At 50.4% G+C, this 19,287-nt stretch overlaps 1 protein-coding gene across 1 annotated transcript in view; it reads left to right on the top strand.

Moving 5' to 3' along the window:
* The window catches only part of LOC144950428 (myosin-10-like), a 125,087-nt gene that overhangs the window by 28,269 nt on the left and 77,531 nt on the right, over window positions 1-19,287 (top strand). Inside the window, exons 4-7 of the mRNA XM_078880531.1 lie at window positions 6,155-6,311; window positions 7,329-7,356; window positions 10,837-10,939; window positions 15,858-15,950. Of these exons, the coding sequence (XP_078736657.1) occupies window positions 6,155-6,311; window positions 7,329-7,356; window positions 10,837-10,939; window positions 15,858-15,950 (381 nt within the window). The remainder of the gene's footprint in view (window positions 1-6,154; window positions 6,312-7,328; window positions 7,357-10,836; window positions 10,940-15,857; window positions 15,951-19,287) is intronic.

Here is a 19,287-nt window from a genome sequence, read left to right on the forward strand (position 1 = left end):
ACCTGGTGCGATGTGTTAAACATCGCCGCTGGGGAGACAAAGGCGGCCGGGCGTGGCGCTGGCCACACGCCCTGTTGTTGTGCCCCGTGGCGACCTTCATAGGTGCTCGCTAACAGCACTTGCCCCTCCATTCGTTTGAGGCTATACAGGTGGCGGTGGTGGTGGTGGTGGTGGTAGGGGGGTGATCTTTGTCTTCGTGAGCGTAGCAGCGTGCGGTCACGACCACAGAGAGTGGGTTGACAGAGGCCTTCATCAGCAGTGGCTTGACCACGGCTGATGAAGACGACGATGATGATGATGGGAAAACGATGGACCCCAACTCCCCGCTGCTACCCCCACGCCAGATAAATGTGTTCCCGATCTGTGTTGTCCACCCACCCCAACCACCACACCACCACCATCACCACCACCACCCCACCACCACCCCAACCCCAACCACCACCACCCCAACCAACACCACCACACCCCCACCACCACACCCCCACCACCGCACCACCACCCCACCACCACACCACCACCACCACACCCCCACCCCAACCACCACCACCACCACACCACCACCACCCCACCACCACCACCACACCACCACCACCCCAACCACCACACCCCCACCACCCCACCACCACTCCACCGCACCACCACCACCCCAACCCCAACCACCACACCACCACCACCTCAACCACCACCACCACCCAACCACCACCACCCCACCACCACCACCACCACCAACCCAACCACCACCACCCCCCCACCACACCACCACACCACCACCACCCCAACCACCACCACCACCACACCACCACACTACCACACCACCACCACCACCACCCCAACCACCACCACCCCCCCACCACACCACCCCACCACACCACCACCACCCCACCACCACCACCACCCCCACCCCACCACCCCAACCACCACCACCACCACACCACCACACTACCACACCACCACCACCACCACCCCAACCACCACCACCACCCCACCACCACCACGACCCCACCACCACCAACCAATGTTTGTTGTTCAACTCGTTCTGCTCACCGCGTCTCCCACTGCACCCGTCCATGCATCCCCAACGACTCTTTGGTGGGCAAAGGATCCCTGCATCCCGTGAGTTATGCCCATATCAGGACATAACGGGTCTAGCTAGCGTCGTTTACTGACACACACACACCCACACACTCGCTCGCGCGCGCGCGTGCGTGCGTGTGTGTGAAAATGGCACTTTGCCCCCAAAAGTATGTTAAGGCTATACGGGGGATCTTTGTCTTTTTGTGCGCGCGCGCGTGCGTGTGTGTGTGTGGGGAGCGGTGGTGCAGCGGTTAGCGCTACGCTGCGCTACGAAACCGGCGACACGAGTTCGATTCCCGCTCACGGCCAACGCCGGTGACAGCGATTATCTGAACCGGTCCTGGGCCTCCCCTAGGTCAACTCAGTCTCAAACGAGTACCTGGTGCGGTGTGTAGTAAACATCGCCACTAGGGAGACAAAGGCGGCCGGGCGTGGTGCTGGCCACCCACCCCCTCGTGTGCCGTGCCGGCCTTTATAGGTGCTCGCTAACAGCACTTGCCCCTACAGTCTGTTACAGGCTATACGGGGGTCTTTGTCTTGTGTGTGGATGTGTGTGTGTGCGCGCGTATGTGTGTGTATGTACGTGCTAACAGCACTTGCCCCAACAGTCTGCCAAGCGCTATACGGGGGATCTTTGCCTTGTGTGTGGATGTGTGTGTGTGTGTATGTACGTGCTAACAGCACTTGCCCCAACAGACTGCCAAGCGCTATACGGGGGATCTTTGCCTTGTGTGTGGATGTGTGTGTGTGTATGTACCTGCTTACAGCACTTGCCCCAACAGTCTGCCAAGGGCTACACGGGGGATCTTTGCCTTGTGCGCGCGCGTGTTTATGGGAGGTTGTGAACCCATGGGAGAAAGGGGGCGATGGTGTGGGTCCGGTCCCGACGTCTGTTTGGATTAAAGTTTTAATTTCCACCCCCCTCCCCCCCCTCTCCCATTATCCCCTAAAGATGCATCGGTGAGGGTGAGAGGCAGAGACAGTCTGTCTGAGCGTTCGAGACAGAATCTTCATATTCCAGATGCAGAACCCAGAGACGTTAAAGTGTCAGGAGCACACCGCCCCCTTGTTTACCTTACCAACCAACACAAAAGTCACACCTATTATAAATCATATCTCCGGTTTAGTGGTGGTGGGGGGGGGGTAAATTGGGGGGCCTGTGAAATGTCGGTGGCATGGTTAGCGAGTGGCTGAAGGGATTCAGTTAAGTCACTGGGTGAGTGGGTGGGTGGGTGAGTTAGTGAGTAGATGTGTGAGTGAATGGGTGAGTTAGTGAGTAGATGTGTGAGTGAATGGGTGAGTTAGTGAGTAGATGTGTGAGTGAATGGGTGAGTTAGTGAGTAGATGTGTGAGTGAGTGGGTGTGTTAGTGAGTAGATGTGTGAGTGAGTGGGTGTGTTAGTGAGTAGATGTGAGTGGGTGAGTGAGTAGATGTGTGAGTGGGTGGGCGTGTTAGTGAGTAGATGTGTGAGTGGGTGGGTGAGTTAGTGAATAGATGTGTGAGTGGGTGGGTGAGTTAGTGAGTAGATGTGTGAGTGGGTGGGTGAGTTAGTGAGTAGATGTGTGAGTGAGTGGGTGAGTGAGTAGATGTGTGAGTGAGTGGGTGAGTAAGTGAGTAGATGTGTGAGTGGATGGGTGAGTTAGTGAGTAGATGTGTGAGTGAGTGGGTGTGTTAGTGAGTAGATGTGAGTGGGTGAGTGAGTAGATGTGTGAGTGGGTGGGCGTGTTAGTGAGTAGATGTGTGAGTGGGTGGGTGAGTTAGTGACTATGTGGGTGGTGAGTGAGTGGGTGTGTTAGTGAGTGAGTGGGTGGTGAGTGAGTGGGTGAGTTAGTGATTAGATGTGTGAGTGGGTGGGTGGGTGAGTTAGTGAGTAGATGTGTGAGTGAGTGGGTGAGTTAGTGAGTAGATGTGTGAGTGGGTGAGTGAGTTAGTGACTGGGTGGGTGGTGAGTGAGTGGGTGAGTTAGTGAGTAGATGTGTGAGTGGGTGAGTGAGTTAGTGAGTAGATGTGTGAGTGGGTGGGCGTGTTAGTGAGTAGATGTGTGAGTGGGTGGGTCAGTGAGTTAGTGACTGGGTGGGTGGTGAGTTGAGTGGTGAGTGAGTGAATCAGAGTGCTGTACCGTCAGTCACTGGGTGAGTGGGTGAGTGTGGGTGGGTGAGTTAGTGAGTGAGTTGGTCTGTCGATCGGTGAGTGAGTGAGTGAGAGAGCGGGTGGGTGAGTGGGTGGGTGAGCGAGCGAATGTGTGGGTGAGAGGGTGTGTTAGTGAGTGGATGTGTGAATGGGTGTGTTAGTGAGTGGATGTGTGAGTGGGTGTGTGTGTGAGCGAGTGGGTGGGTGTGTTTGTAAGTGGATGTGTGAGTGGGTAGGTAAGTGACTGAGTGGATGGTGAGTGAGTGGTGAGTGAGTGAGTGAATCAGAGTGCTGTATCATCAGTCACTGGGTGAGTGAGTGGGTGAGTGAGCGAATGTGTGGGTGTGTGGGCGAGTGGGTGTGTTAGTAAGTGAGTGGGCGAGTGAGTGAGCGAGCGAGCGAGTGAGTGGCTGAATTAGTGAGTGAGTGGGTCAGTCAGTGAGTGAGCGAGCGAGTGGGCGAGTGGCTGTGTGGGTGATCGAGTGGGTGGGTGTGTTAATGCGTGGATGGGTGGGTGAGTTAGTGAGTGGGCGAGTGAGTGAGCGAGCGAGTGAGTGGCTGAATTAGTGAGTGGGTCAGTCAGTGAGTGAGTGAGCGAGCGAGTGGGCGAGTGGCTGTGTGGGTGAGCGAGTGGGTGGGTGTGTTAATGAGTGGGTGGGTGAGTTAGTGAGTGGGTGAGTGAATCAGTGAGCGCTGGATCATCAGTCACTCCGACAGCAGGAACGTGTCAACCGGGAACTCCATCACCAGAACCATCAGCAGCAGCAACAGCAGCAGGAGTCCAACTCAGACAGAGTTTGTGCTCTGACCAGCAGCAATCACAGACTTCGTGAAACTTTTGGCACTGAAAATAGACTCAAGCATCGAGACCAGGGGGTGAGGAACCTTTTTTTCTGCCAAGGGCCGTTTGGATATTGATAGCATCATTCGCGGGGCCATAAAAAATCACCAACTTAAAAAATTAGCCCGTTATATTTGGTCAAACGTTGAATTAACTCGCCCCTAATGCGATGGGCTGGAACTGCTTTTCTTTGGCGAGGCGTGTGTGTGATGTTAGCTGGTGTTGATGATGATGTTGCTGATACTCGCAACTGCTTATAAAGGTGCGGTTGCCTTGGCAGGGCCAGACCCAAATGATTTCGCGAGCCTCGTACGGGACGTTTCCCACCCCCGATCTAGACGATGCCTCGTTAGCCACGTCACCAGTTGTAAGGCGCCACTGGGTAATGTAGCTCGTTTCTTTTAGAAGCGACCAGGTAAACGACGGCTCAACGGAAGTGGCTTCACAACATTTTGCGTGGAAATTTATGGCAGGCAAATGACTCTAAGCGTACGTTAGCTCGTGTCTCAGTCCGCCTGTCCTGGCGACAGACTCCAGCTCTGCACTACTAGACACTACTATACACTACACTATACACTACTATACACCACTATACACTACACTATACACTACACTACTAGACACTACTATACACTACACTATACACTACTATACACTACACTATACACTACACTATACACCACTATACACTACACTATACACTACTATACACCACTATACACTACACTATACACTACTATACACTATACACTACACTATACACTACACTATACACTACTATACACTACACTATACACTACACTATACACTACAATACACTACACTATACACTACACTATACACTACACTATACACTACTATACACTACACTATACACTACACTATACACTACTATACACTACACTATACACTACTATACACTACACTATAGACTACACTATACACTACTATACACTACACTATACACTACACTATACACTACACTATACACTACACTATACACTACACTATACACTACACTATACACTACTATACACTACACTATAGACTACACTATACACTACACTATACACTACTATACACTACACTATAGACTACACTATACACTACACTATACACTACACTATACACTACACTATACACTACACTATACACTACACTATACACTATAGACTACACTATACACTACACTATACACTACACTATACACTACACTATACACTACACTATACACTACACTATACACTACACTATACACTACACTATACACTACAGCAGCGCGACCACGGGGAGAGAGAGACACCGTGAACTCCGAATATACAGCAACAGGCGTCGTCAGAGTCGGGATCGAACCCACGACCTCCTGCGCACCAGGCGAGGTAGTTAACATCTCCTAGCCACCGTGATGATGAAAGAGAGACACGCAAACTCCAAATGTACAGCAGGCGTCAGGATGATGCTGCTGATGATGTTGCTGCTGCTGATGATGATTATGATGATGTTGCTGATGATGATGCTGATTATGATGCTGATGATGTTGCTGATGATGATGCTGATGATGTTGCTGATGATGATGCTGATGATGTTGCTGATGATGATGATGCTGCTGCTGATGATGATGCTCCTGCTGCTGATGACGCTGTGTAGATATACTCTGGACTGTTCTGCGTGGTGGTGATGTTGATTATGCTGTTATTGTTGTTGTTGATTACGCGAATGCTGATTACGCTGATGACGATGTTGCTGATGATGACGATGTTGCTGCTGATGACGATGTTGCTGCTGATGACGATGTTGCTGCTGATGACGATGTTGCTGCTGATGACGATGTTGCTGCTGATGACGAGTCGTTGCCAATCATGATAACAACGATGCCCCCCCTACCCCCCCCCCCCCCACGATGTTGCTGCTGATGACGATGTTGATGATGATGCTGCTGCTGATGATGATGTTGCTGATGATGACGATGTTGATGATGACGATGATGCTGATGATGATGTTGCTGATGACGATGTTGATGATGTTGTTGCTGCTGACGATGTTGCTGCTGACGATGTTGCTGATGACGATGTTGCTGATGATGCTGATGATGTGGTGGCCGCTGCGTAGACGTACTCGGGCCTGTTCTGCGTGGTGGTGAACCCGTACAAGTTCCTGCCCATCTACTCGGAGAAGATCGTGGAGATGTACCGGGGCAGGAAGCGTCACGAGATGCCTCCGCACATCTACGCCATCACCGACACCGCCTACCACAGCATGCTGCAGGGTGACACATGCTCACCCACCCTCCACCACACTCACCCACCCCACCAGCACACTCACCCACCCCACTACTACCACACTCACCCCCACTACTACCACACTCACCCACCCACCACCAGACTCACCCCCACTACTACCACACTCACCCCCACACTCACCCCCCACCACTACCACACTCACCCACCACCACCACCACACTCACCCCCACTACTACCATACTCACCCCCACACTCACCCCCCACCACTACCACACTCACCACCACTCACCACCACACTCACCCCCACCCACCACCACACTCACCCCCACCCACCACCACACTCACCCCCACTACTACCACACTCACCCCCACTACCACCACACTCATCCACCCACCACCACACTCACCACCCCACTACCACACTCACACTCACCCCCACCACACTCACCCCCACCCACCACCACACTCACCCCCCACCACTACCACACTCACACTCACCCCCACCACACTCACCCCCACCCACCACCACACTCACCCCCACTACCACCACACTCACCCCCACTACCACCACACTCACCCCCACTACTGGTAATGGTGGTGATGATGATGGTGATGATGGTGATGATGATGATGATGGTGGTGGTGATGATGATGATGATGGTGGTAATGGTGGTGATGATGATGATGGTGGTGATGATGATGATGGTGATGATGATGGTGATGATGATGATGGTGGTGATGATGGTGGTGATGATGATGATGATGGTGGTGATGATGGTGGTGATGATGGTGGTGATGATGATGATGATGGTGGTGATGATGATGATGATGATGGTGGTGATGATGGTGGTGATGATGATGATGATGTTGCTATCGGTGGGTAGGGAATGGTCACAGTCATCTTGACGCTTGATCATTTTCATCCACACAGCCATCCTTGTCGTGAAACTTGGTGAGGCTTTGGGTAAATAGTTATCATTGTTATCAAGTTGTAATTACAGCAATTTACTAAAGTCTCGCTTGTGTTTTTGTTTGCGTTCTAGATCGTGAAGATCAGTCCATCCTTTGCACGTAAGTAGCATGCACAAAGACAAAGGTCCCCCGTGTAGCCTCTAACAGACTGTTGGGGCAAGTGCTGTTAGCGAGCAGCACCTATGAAGGCCGGCACGGCACACGAGGAGGTGGTAGGTGGCCAGCACCACGCCCGGCCGCCTTTGTCTCCCCAGTGGCGATGTTTACACACCGCACCAGATACTCATTTGAGGCTGAGTCGACCTAGGGGAGGCCCAGGACCGGTTCAGATAATCGTCACCGGTGGTGTTGGCCGTGAGCGGGAATCGAACTCGGGTCGCCAGGTTCATAGCACAACTTGCTAACCGATTACCTGTCAACCCCTTATCATTGCCCTGCCTTTTTAAATCCTTTATATTAAGTTCGCTTGCTTGCTTGCTTGCGTGCTTGCTTGCTTGCGTGCTTGCTTGCTTACGACCGTGCAAATCTTTCGGTCGTTTTTTAACCCACTTCCCGCGATCCAATCGAGCTGACATTTTGCACACAGACTCGTTGTGCGTGACAATTTATTTTCGTGAAATTTTTTTTTAAAATTTTACACTTTTTAGGGAAAAAAAAATGTCACTAACACAATCATATATTTTTCCTAAACACAGAAAATTATTCAAGAAAACAACAAAAATTTACAATATAAACAATCATTCAAAACCTGAAAACCTAATAATCCTTATATACGACTTTCCTTATATTTAATTTAAAATACCAATGTGATAAAAATGAAACTGTTACTCAAGAAAAACAGAAATGAATTATAAAATAAAAACCGATGCCACGCATATAAAGGATTTATAGTGAAAAACTTTGCTTATACGGGTTAATTCTTTAGAGACCAATTCAGACCTGATTGGTCAACCCGTGCACCCTATACATCTCAACGTCCATCCTACAGAGTCCCATCACAAGGAGGGAGACACAACAAACAAACACCAACACATGTGTTGGTGTTTGTGTCCGTACTGAAACGGCTGTACGCCGTATGGAACTGCAAACTCAATTCCCCTGTACATGAATACGGGGTAAACCGTATGGGTATACTATGGTATAGTAGTGTAGTGTATGGTGTAGTGTATCGTAGTGTAGTGTATAGTGTAGTATATAGTAGTGTAGAGTATAGTGTAGTGTATAGTAGTGTGGTGTATAGTGTAGTATATAGTAGTGTAGTGTATAGTAGTGTAATGTATAGTAGTGTAGTGTATGGTGTAGTGTATCGTAGTGTAGTGTATAGTAATGTAGTGTATAGTGTAGTGTATCATAGTGTAGTGTATAGTAGTGTAGTGTATAGTGTAGTGTATACTAGTGTAATGTTTAGTAGTGTAGTGTTTAGTAGTGTAGTGTATAGTAGTGGAGTGTATAATGTAGTGTAGTGTATAGTGTAGTGTATAGTAGTGTAGAGTATAGTGTAATGTATAGTAGTGTAGTGTTTGGTATAGTGTATTGTAGTGTAATGTTTAGTAGTGTAGTGTTTAGTAGTGTAGTGTATAGTAGTGTAGTGTATAGTGTAGTGTATAGTGTAATGTATAGTAGTGTAGTGTATAGTGTAGTGTATAGTAGTGTAGTGTATAGTAGTGTAGTGTATAGTGTAGTGTATAGTAGTATAGTGTATAGTGTAGTGTATAGTAGTGTAGTGTATAGTAGTATAGTGTATAGTGTAGTGTATAGTAGTGTAGTGTATAGTAGTGTAGTGTATAGTAGTGTAGTGTATAGTAGTGTAGTGTCTAGTGTAGTGTATAGTAGTGTAGTGTATAGTGTAGTGTATAATAGTCTAGTGTTTCGCAGTCTAGTGTGTAGCGTAGTGTACAAGAATACAGAGTAAACCTTATTGATTGACACGATACCCCCCCCACCCCCTCACACCACACACAAACTCTCTCCGACATGCACACGCACACTCATGTTAAGCCGCGTGTTGACCGGTACAAGGCTCTAAGCGCCACGAGCATTTGGGTCGGACTCTGCAAGCGATGGCATCGACATCCGGCATCTCCGCCAATTCCTAATGTGTTGGCCGTCTTTTGTAAACCTACACTCGTAAAGTGTTTTGTTCGTTCTGGATTTGAAGCTTTCGTGACTGCAAGGATTCATATTCTTAGGTGTTTTTTTCGGTAAAGTCACGTAGGTAAAACATTAAAATTAATAAAAGTAAAATACCATATTAATAAAAAGTGTGCCGTACTTGGCCCTTCCCCCCTCTCCAACCATTATATATAAACGGAGTGGTAGCTCCTGCAATCTCTCATTTACTTGATACAGCTGTCCTGGCTGTGACGGTTCCACCTGAAGACGGAAGCTTGTGTTGCCTCCGAAACGTCGTGATTTTTATTTTACTTGTATTAATTTTAATGATTTTACCTACACGGTGACTTTACCGAAAAAAAACCTAAGAATGTGTTACGTTCGTGCCGCCACTCGCGATGAGTCTCTGGAGGTGGTGGGGTCATGGAGGGGTCAAAGGATTTAGCCCGTGGTGTTTAACGCAAACCAGGCTGCCACTCCACCCCGACCAACGTGGCTGTCGTCTCCGCCGTTTTCATCTCTCGTGCAAAGCAAATGTCTCTCTCCTCCCTCTCTCCTCTCTCCTCTCGCTCTTTCTCTCTTTCTCTCTCTGTCTCTCTCCTCCCTCTCTCCTCTCTCCTCTCGCTCTTTCTATCTTTCTCTCCGCGTGAGCCGCGTTCCTTTCTCACAGACGTTGGCTACGGCGGTCTTCATTCCTTCAATTCAGCTCTGCCCTTGATAAAAACCCGATGACCTCTTAGCCTATGGGCAATGTTAGTGTATGGGCAATGTTAGTCTATGGGAAATGTTAGTGTATGGGAAATGTTAGTCTATGGGCAATGATAGTCTATGGGAATTTCTAGTCTACGGAAAATGGCAGTATATGGGCAATGTTAGTCTACAGGCAATGTTAATCTATGGGCAATGTTAATCCATGGGCAATGTTAGTAATGGCAGTTTATGGGCAATGTTAGTCCATGGGCAATGTTAGTAATGGCAGTCTATAGGCAATGTTAGTCCATCTCTCACTATGTCTCGTGTCCTTTCTCAAGAACTCTCTGCATTGGATTATCCTCCCAGTCGCGCCCAAATCCTTCCGATTGCTCATGGAATTTCAATTCACCGCCTTCCCCCAGACTCTTGCGCCACATCCAATGTCCCCAGCTTAAACATTATTCATAATCAACGTTTTTGGGTTTAGATCGCGTTATTTATAAATGTGTCGTAACCCTCCACCACCCGACACGGCCAATCAGTAAAAAAGTGTCACGTTGACAAAAGACAAATTAGTTCACCGCTTTAGCCCACCGGTGTGTTGAAGCGCGAAACCACAACATTTACAATTTGAGTACCATTTGAGTACATTATGTTCGGTGCCTTGTTCTGCTCCGTCACAACCTCTCTCTCTCTCTCTCTAATTACTCTTCGTTGACATTCTCGTTGTTTCTCCCGCGTGGCGTCCGCACGCGCTTGTCGCTGGGATCTCAGTGGCGAGTCCGGCGCTGGGAAAACCGAGAACACCAAGAAGGTCATCCAGTTCCTGGCCCACGTCACCTCGTCCCACAAGAGCAAGAAGGACAACACCATCACGGCAAGTGCAGCTCGTTTCCCAGGAAACGAGGTCTGGTTTCCTAGGAAACGAGGCCTGGTTTCCTAGGAAACGAGGCCTGGTTTCCAAGCAAACGAGGCCTGGTTTCCAAGCAAACGAGGCCTGGTTTCCTAGCAAACGAGGCCTGGTTTCCTAGAAAACGAGGCCTGGTTTCCTAGAAAACGAGGCCTGGTTTACAAGCAAACGAGGCCTGGTCTCCTAGGAAACGAGGCCTGGTTTCCTAGTAAACAAGGCCTGGTTTCCTAGTAAACGAGGCCTGGTCTCCTAGAAAACGAGGCCTGGTCTACTATGAAACGAGGCCTGGTTTTCTCTAGGATACCACGTAAGCCTATAGCTTGCCTGTTCCCCTTGGAAACAAGGCCTCATTTCCCTCCAGGATACCACATAAGCCTATAGCTTGAATCTTTGCCTTTGAAACAAGGCCTGAGTTCCCTCTAGAGTACCACATTAGCTAATCGCTTGACTGGTTACCTTGGAAACAAGGATTGAGTTCCCTCTTGAGTACCACATTAGATAACCCCTTGCCTGGTTACCTTGGAAACAGGGCCTGATTTCGCGGGCCGTATAAGGCCCGCAAAATCATTTGGTCTGGCCCTGCCAAGGCAACCGCATGACTCGAAATAAACAAAATCTAGGCACTTATTTCATAGCAACAAAAATTTAATTTTGTACGGCCTGCGAATGATGTTATAAATATCCAAATGGCCCTTGGCAGAAAAAAGGTTCCCCACCACTGTTTTAGGGTATCACATGAGCCTAGTTCTTGCCGGTTTCCAATGGAAACAAGGCCCTGTGGTCGTGTACATGAAGTGGAAGACATTTTGATGATCAAAACATAAGGATTTTGACTTAAAACTTTCGTGACTGCAGGAATTCATATTCTTGGTTCTTTCAGTAAAGTCACGTTGATAGAAAACAAAAACAAAAAAATATAAAAACATTTCTCCGCCTGATGAAGACCGCTTGTATTGCGATCGAAACGTCGTGGTTTTTTGTTGCTTTTATTATTTTCAATTAATTAAAACAAATGTTTTTATTTTATTTTATTATTTTCAATGTATTCTTTTTATTCTTTATTATTTAACATTTTATTTCATTATTTTTATTTTCTATCTACGTGACTTTACCGAAAGAACCATGAATACAAAAGGATGAGTTTACTTTTGTGTTTGTTTAAATCCACGTGAACTAACCCTGACCCTAGATGTGAAGCTTTCGTGACTGCAAGGATTCATATTCTTAGTTTTTTTCGGTAAAGTCACGTAGGTAAAATCATTAAAATTAATAAAAGTAAAATAAAATAAAAATCACGACGTTTCGGAGGCAACACAAGCTTCCGTCTTCAGGTGGAACCGTCACAGCCACGACAGCTGTATCAAGTAAATGAGAGATTGCAAGAGCTACCACTCCGTTTATATAATGGTTGGAGAGGGGAAGGGCCAAGTACGGCACACTTTTTATTCATATGGTATTTTACTTTTCTTAATTTTAATGTTTTTACCTACGTGACTTTACCGAAAAAAACTAAGAATAGAACCCTGACCCTAACCCTGACCCTACTACCTCACCGAGTTATAGGCGTGCCTCACTCTCGAGTAACCCGATTAACCTTGTGAAATGTCTGTCTGTTCTGTCCCCATGTCTCTCTGTTTCATTTCCCGCTGTGTCCCTTTCATATGTCTCTGTCTCGTCCCCATGTCTCCCTGGCCATCTCTGTGTCTCCCTGATCTGTCTCTCTGCACCGTCTCCGTGTCTCTCTACTCTCTCCCCGTGTCTCTCTACTCTCTCCCCGTGTCTCTCTACTCTCTACCCGTGTCTCTCTACTCCCTCCCGTGTCTCTCTACTCTCTCCCCGTGTCTCTCTACTCTCTCCCCGTGTCTCTCTACTCCCTCCCGTGTCTCTCTACTCTCTGCCCGTGTCTCTCTACTCTCTCCCCGTGTCTCTCTACTCTCTCCCCGTGACTCTCTACTCTCTCCCCGTGTCTCTCTACTCTCTCCCCGTGTCTCTCTACTCTCTCCCGTGTCTCTCTACTCTGTCCCCGTGTCTCTCTACTCTCTCCCGTGTCTCTCTACTCCCTCCCGTGTCTCTCTACTCCCTCCCGTGTCTCTCTACTCTCTCTCCGTGTCTCTCTACTCTCTCCCCGTGTCTCTCTACTCCCTCCCGTGTCTCTCTACTCTCTCCCCGTGTCTCTCTACTCCGTCTCCGTGTCTCTCTACTCTCTCCCCGTGTCTCTCTACTCTCTCCCCGTGTCTCTCTACTCTCTCCCCGTGTCTCTCTACTCTCTCCCCGTGTCTCTCTACTCTCTCCCGTGTCTCTCTACTCTCTCCCCGTGTCTCTCTACTCCCTCCCGTATCTCTCTACTCTCTCCCCGTGTCTCTCTACTCTCTCCCCGTGTCTCTCTACTCTCTCCCCGAGTCTCTCTACTCCCTCCCGTGTCTCTCTACTCCCTCCCGTGTCTCTCTAATCCCTCCCGTGTCTCTCTACTCCCTCCCGTGTCTCTCTACTCTCTCCCCGTGTCTCTCTACTCCCTCCCGTGTCTCTCTACTCTCTCCCCGTGTCTCTCTACTCTCTCCCGTGTCTCTCTACTCTCTCCCCGTGTCTCTCTACTCCCTCCCGTGTCTCTCTACTCCCTCCCGTGTCTCTCTACTCCCTCCCGTGTCTCTCTACTCCCTCCCGTGTCTCTCTACTCTCTCCCCGTGTCTCTCTACTCTCTCCCCGTGTCTCTCTACTCTCTCCCCGTGTCTCTCTACTCTCTCCCCGTGTCTTTCTACTCCCTCCCGTGTCTCTCTACTTTCTCCCGTGTCTCTCTACTCTCTCCCCGTGTCTCTCTACTCTCTCCCCGTGTCTCTCTACTCTCCCCCCGTGTCTCTCTACTCTCTCCCCGTGTCTCTCTACTCCCTCCCGAGTCTCTCTACTCCCTCCCGTGTCTCTCTACTCCCTCCCATGTCTCTCTACTCCCTCCCGTGTCTCTCTACTCTCTCCCCGTGTCTCTCTACTCTCCCCCCGTGTCTCTCTACTCTCTCCCCGTGTCTCTCTACTCTCTCCCCGTGTCTCTCTACTCCCTCCCGTGTCTCTCTACTCTCTCCCCGTGTCTCTCTACTCTCTCCCCGTGTCTCTCTACTCTCTCCCCGTGTCTCTCTACTCCCTCCCGTGTCTCTCTACTCTCTCCCCGTGTCTCTCTACTCTCCCCCCGTGTCTCTCTACTCTCTCCCCGTGTCTCTCTACTCCCTCCCGAGTCTCTCTACTCCCTCCCGTGTCTCTCTACTCCCTCCCATGTCTCTCTACTCCCTCCCGTGTCTCTCTACTCTCTCCCCGTGTCTCTCTACTCTCCCCCCGTGTCTCTCTACTCTCTCCCCGTGTCTCTCTACTCTCTCCCCGTGTCTCTCTACTCCCTCCCGTGTCTCTCTACTCTCTCCCCGTGTCTCTCTACTCTCTCCCCGTGTCTCTCTACTCTCTCCCCGTGTCTCTCTACTCCCTCCCGTGTCTCTCTACTCTCTCCCCGTGTCTCTCTACTCTCTCCCCGTGTCTCTCTACTCTTCCCCCGTGTCTCTCTACTCTCTCCCCGTGTCTCTCTACTCCCTCCCGAGTCTCTCTACTCCCTCCCGAGTCTCTCTACTCCCTCCCGTGTCTCTCTACTCTCTCCCCGTGTCTCTCTACTCTCTCCCCGTATCTCTCTACTCCCTCCCGTGTCTCTCTACTCTCTCCCCGTGTCTCTCTACTCTCTCCCCGTGTCTCTCTACTCTCTCCCCGTGTCTCTCTACTCTCTCCCGTGTCTCTCTACTCCCTCCCGTGTCTCTCTACTCTCTCCCCGTGTCTCTCTACTCTCTCCCCGTGTCTCTCTACTCCCTCCCGTGTCTCTCTACTCTCTCCCCGTGTCTCTCTACTCTCTCCCCGTGTCTCTCTACTCTCTCCCCGTGTCTCTCTACTCCCTCCCGTGTCTCTCTACTCTCTCCCCGTGTCTCTCTACTCTCCCCCCGTGTCTCTCTACTCTCTCCCCGTGTCTCTCTACTCCCTCCCGAGTCTCTCTACTCCCTCCCGTGTCTCTCTACTCCCTCCCATGTCTCTCTACTCCCTCCCGTGTCTCTCTACTCTCTCCCCGTGTCTCTCTACTCTCCCCCCGTGTCTCTCTACTCTCTCCCCGTGTCTCTCTACTCTCTCCCCGTGTCTCTCTACTCCCTCCCGTGTCTCTCTACTCTCTCCCCGTGTCTCTCTACTCTCTCCCCGTGTCTCTCTACTCTCTCCCCGTGTCTCTCTACTCCCTCCCGTGTCTCTCTACTCTCTCCCCGTGTCTCTCTACTCTCTCCCCGTGTCTCTCTACTCTTCCCCCGTGTCTCTCTACTCTCTCCCCGTGTCTCTCTACTCCCTCCCGAGTCTCTCTACTCCCTCCCGAGTCTCTCTACTCCCTCCCGTGTCTCTCTACTCTCCCCCCGTGTCTCTCTACTCTCTCCCCGTGTCTCTCTACTCCCTCCCGAGTCTCTCTACTCCCTCCCGAGTCTCTCTACTCCCTCCCGTGTCTCTCTACTCTCTCCCCGTGTCTCTCTACTCTCCCCCCGTGTCTCTCTACTCCCTCCCGTGTCTCTCTACTCCCTCCCGTGTCTCTCTACTCTCTCCCCGTGTCTCTCTACTCTCCCCCCGTGTCTCTCTACTCTCTCCCCGTGTCTCTCTACTCTCCCCCCGTGTCTCTCTACTCTCTCCCCGTGTCTCTCTACTCTCTCCCCGTGTCTCTCTACTCCCTCCCGTGTCTCTCTACTCTCTCCCCGTGTCTCTCTACTCTCTCCCCGTATCTCTCTACTCCCTCCCGTGTCTCTCTACTCCCTCCCGTGTCTCTCTACTCTCCCCCCGTGTCTCTCTACTCTCTCCCCGTGTCTCTCTACTCTCCCCCCGTGTCTCTCTACTCCAGGGCGAGCTAGAGAAGCAGCTACTCCAGGCCAATCCCATCCTGGAGGCGTTCGGCAACGCCAAGACGGTGAAGAATGACAACTCATCTCGCTTCGTGAGTACGGGGGGAGGACCAGCGCGGGACCAGCGCGGGACCAGACGTGGGACTGACACGGGACACAGGATAGCAGCGTGCTTCAGCCGCACCGAACCTCACAAAAAATATATTCAGGGCCTACCTTGGCTCCTGCCACCCTCAACCAGTATATATACAAATACTGTGTTCTTGGAATTTCTCATTTACTTGATACAGCTATCGTGCTGTGACGGTTCCACCTGAAGACGGAGGCTTGTGTTGCCTCCGAAACGTCGTGATTTTTATTAAATTTTTATTTTACTTTTATTCATTTAACATTTTTACCTACGTGACTTTACCGAAAAAACCTAAGAACAGGATGGGAGGTCGCAGGGAATGAATCAATGAATCGTACACATGAGACGCAGGAGACGCACACACACAGAACACACACACAGGACACTGGATAGGAGACACACGGAATGAATCAATGAATCGTACACAGGAGACGCAGGAGACACACACACACAGAACACACACACAGGACACTGGATAGAAGACGCACGGAATGAATCAATGAATCGTACACATGAGACACAGGAGACGCACACACACAGAACACACACACAGGACACTGGATAGGAGATGCACGGAATGAATCAATGAATCGTACACATGAGACACAGGAGACGCACACACACAGAACACACACACAGGACACAGGATAGGAGATGCACGGAATGAATCAATGAATCGTACACATGAGACACAGGAGACGCACACACACAGAACACACACACAGGACACAGGATAGGAGATGCACGGAATGAATCAATGAATCGTACACATGAGACACAGGAGACACACACACAGAACACACACACAGGACACTGGATAGGAGATGCACGGAATGAATCAATGAATCGTACACATGAGACACAGGAGACACACACACACAGAACACACACACAGGACACAGGATAGGAGATGCACGGAATGAATCAATGAATCGTACACATGAGACACAGGAGACGCACACACACAGAACACACACACAGGACACTGGATAGGAGACACACGGAATGAATCAATGAATCGTACACATGAGACACAGGAGACACACACACACAGAACACACACACAGGACACAGGATAGGAGATGCACGGAATGAATCAATGAATCGTACACATGAGACACAGGAGACGCACACACACAGAACACACACACAGGACACTGGATAGGAGGTCACACGAGATGAATCAATGAATCGTACACATGAGACACAGCAGACGCACACACACAGAACACACACACAGGACACTGGATAGGAGATGCACGGAATGAATCAATGAATCGTACACATGAGACACAGGAGACACACACACACAGAACACACACACAGGACACAGGATAGGAGATGCACGGAATGAATCAATGAATCGTACACATGAGACACAGGAGACGCACACACACAGAACACACACACAGGACACTGGATAGGAGGTCACACGAGATGAATCAATGAATCGTACACATGAGACACAGCAGACGCACACACACAGAACACAAACACAGGACACTGGATAGGAGATGCACGGAATGAATCAATGAATCGTACACATGAGACACAGGAGACACACACACACAGAACACACACACAGGATAGGAGATGCACGGAATGAATCAATGAATCGTACACATGAGACACAGGAGACGCACACACACAGAACACACACACAGGACACTGGATAGGAGATGCACGGAATGAATCAATGAATCGTACACATGAGACACAGCAGACGCACACACACAGAACACACACACAGGACACAGGATAGGAGGTCACACGGGATGAATCAATGAGTCGTTCACATGAGACACAGGAGACGCACACACACAGAACACACACAGGACACTGGATAGGAGACACACGGGATTAATGATCGGGGACACATGGGACACAGACAGAAGGCGCGGATACGTAATTATGTTGAATTTCTTTCGCACCGTGTAGCCAACCGCGCTAATCGAAGGACAACAAACTAAAAACTTAACACAAAAATCTGTTCTTAAAAAAATGAGTTTGTCAATCTAGATGATGATCATGATGATTTAAAAGTTGCACAGCTCCCAGCGGCGTCCTGATATCGCAAAGGAAGAGCGTTCCAGACGGCCGCAGAAGCGCATCTGAACGCGCGCGATGCGGTGACCTCACCGCCTTTGTTCCATGGCTAGCCAAAAGCCGCTGTGGGGATGACCGGAGTTCATTTAGTGGGGGAGGGCCAGAGGTCGCAATCGGGTACCCGATACCCGTACCCTACCCGATACCCGGCTACCCGTACCCAGCCGGGTACGGGTACGGGTACCCGTTTGCGACCCTGGTGCGGCCGGGTACGGGTAGGCCGTGAGTCACTGGTGAGTCACCGTTTGTCACTCATTTCCCAACGTCTCGTCTCTTCTCACAATTCAAGTTCCTAGAATCAACCCACCCGCGCCTGCAACATGGCTTCGTCCCAGAGGTCGCAATCGGGTACCCGTACCCTACCCAATACCCGGCCGGGTACGGGTAGCCGGGTATCGGGTAGGGTATGGGTACCCAATTGCGACCCTGGTGCGGCCGGGTACGGGTACGGGTAAGGAATCAAAATCCGTTTCCGACCTCTGGGGAGGGCTGTTGTTCTTGAATGTATGTGTGTGCATGTATGCATTTTGCCTGGGTCATGTAGCCCGCATGCCCAGCCATCGCATGCCCAAACAGCTTTTGTTCGGCCGGATAGAGGGGGCTAAACGGGCGCGGCACGGGCTAGAGAAGAGATGGAGTGATGTGGTACAGGAGGACGTGGAGCTGAGTGGACTTGCCGATGACTGGTACCAGCGGTGTCAAGATCGGCCTCAGTGGAGGAGGCTCGTGAAGGACGCTACTGGGCAGTTGGAGGCAGTCGCCCTCCAGAAACAGCGGAGGGCGGAGGAGCGACGCTCACAACAACGAGCGGAGCGCCGGGTGGCTAAAGCACAGCAAGTTGGCACAGTAGGGGGCACAGGTGGTGCATCAGCCAGTCATCTCGGTCATCTCAGTTAGTCGACCCGTGGCACCTGCTGGGTCTGCCCCATGACCTCCTGCCAGCGGGCGTTCGACACTTCACGTGGGCTCAAGGTGCACATGGCCTGGCACAAACGTCGTGGTGACCTCATCGCCACTTAGTGGCGAATGGCGGTTGTTGTATTTTGAACTTCTTTCACATTGTACACAGCCAGCCCGTGCTAATCCTAGGTGCGGTATGTTGTGAGGAGTGGTGGTACACTGGTTAGCGCACTGCGCTACGAATCCGACGACCCAGGTTTGATTCCCGCTCACGACCAACATCAGCATCACAC

Source organism: Lampetra fluviatilis, chromosome 58, assembly GCF_964198595.1.
Source record: "Lampetra fluviatilis chromosome 58, kcLamFluv1.1, whole genome shotgun sequence".
NCBI classification, from domain to species: domain Eukaryota; kingdom Metazoa; phylum Chordata; class Hyperoartia; order Petromyzontiformes; family Petromyzontidae; genus Lampetra; species Lampetra fluviatilis.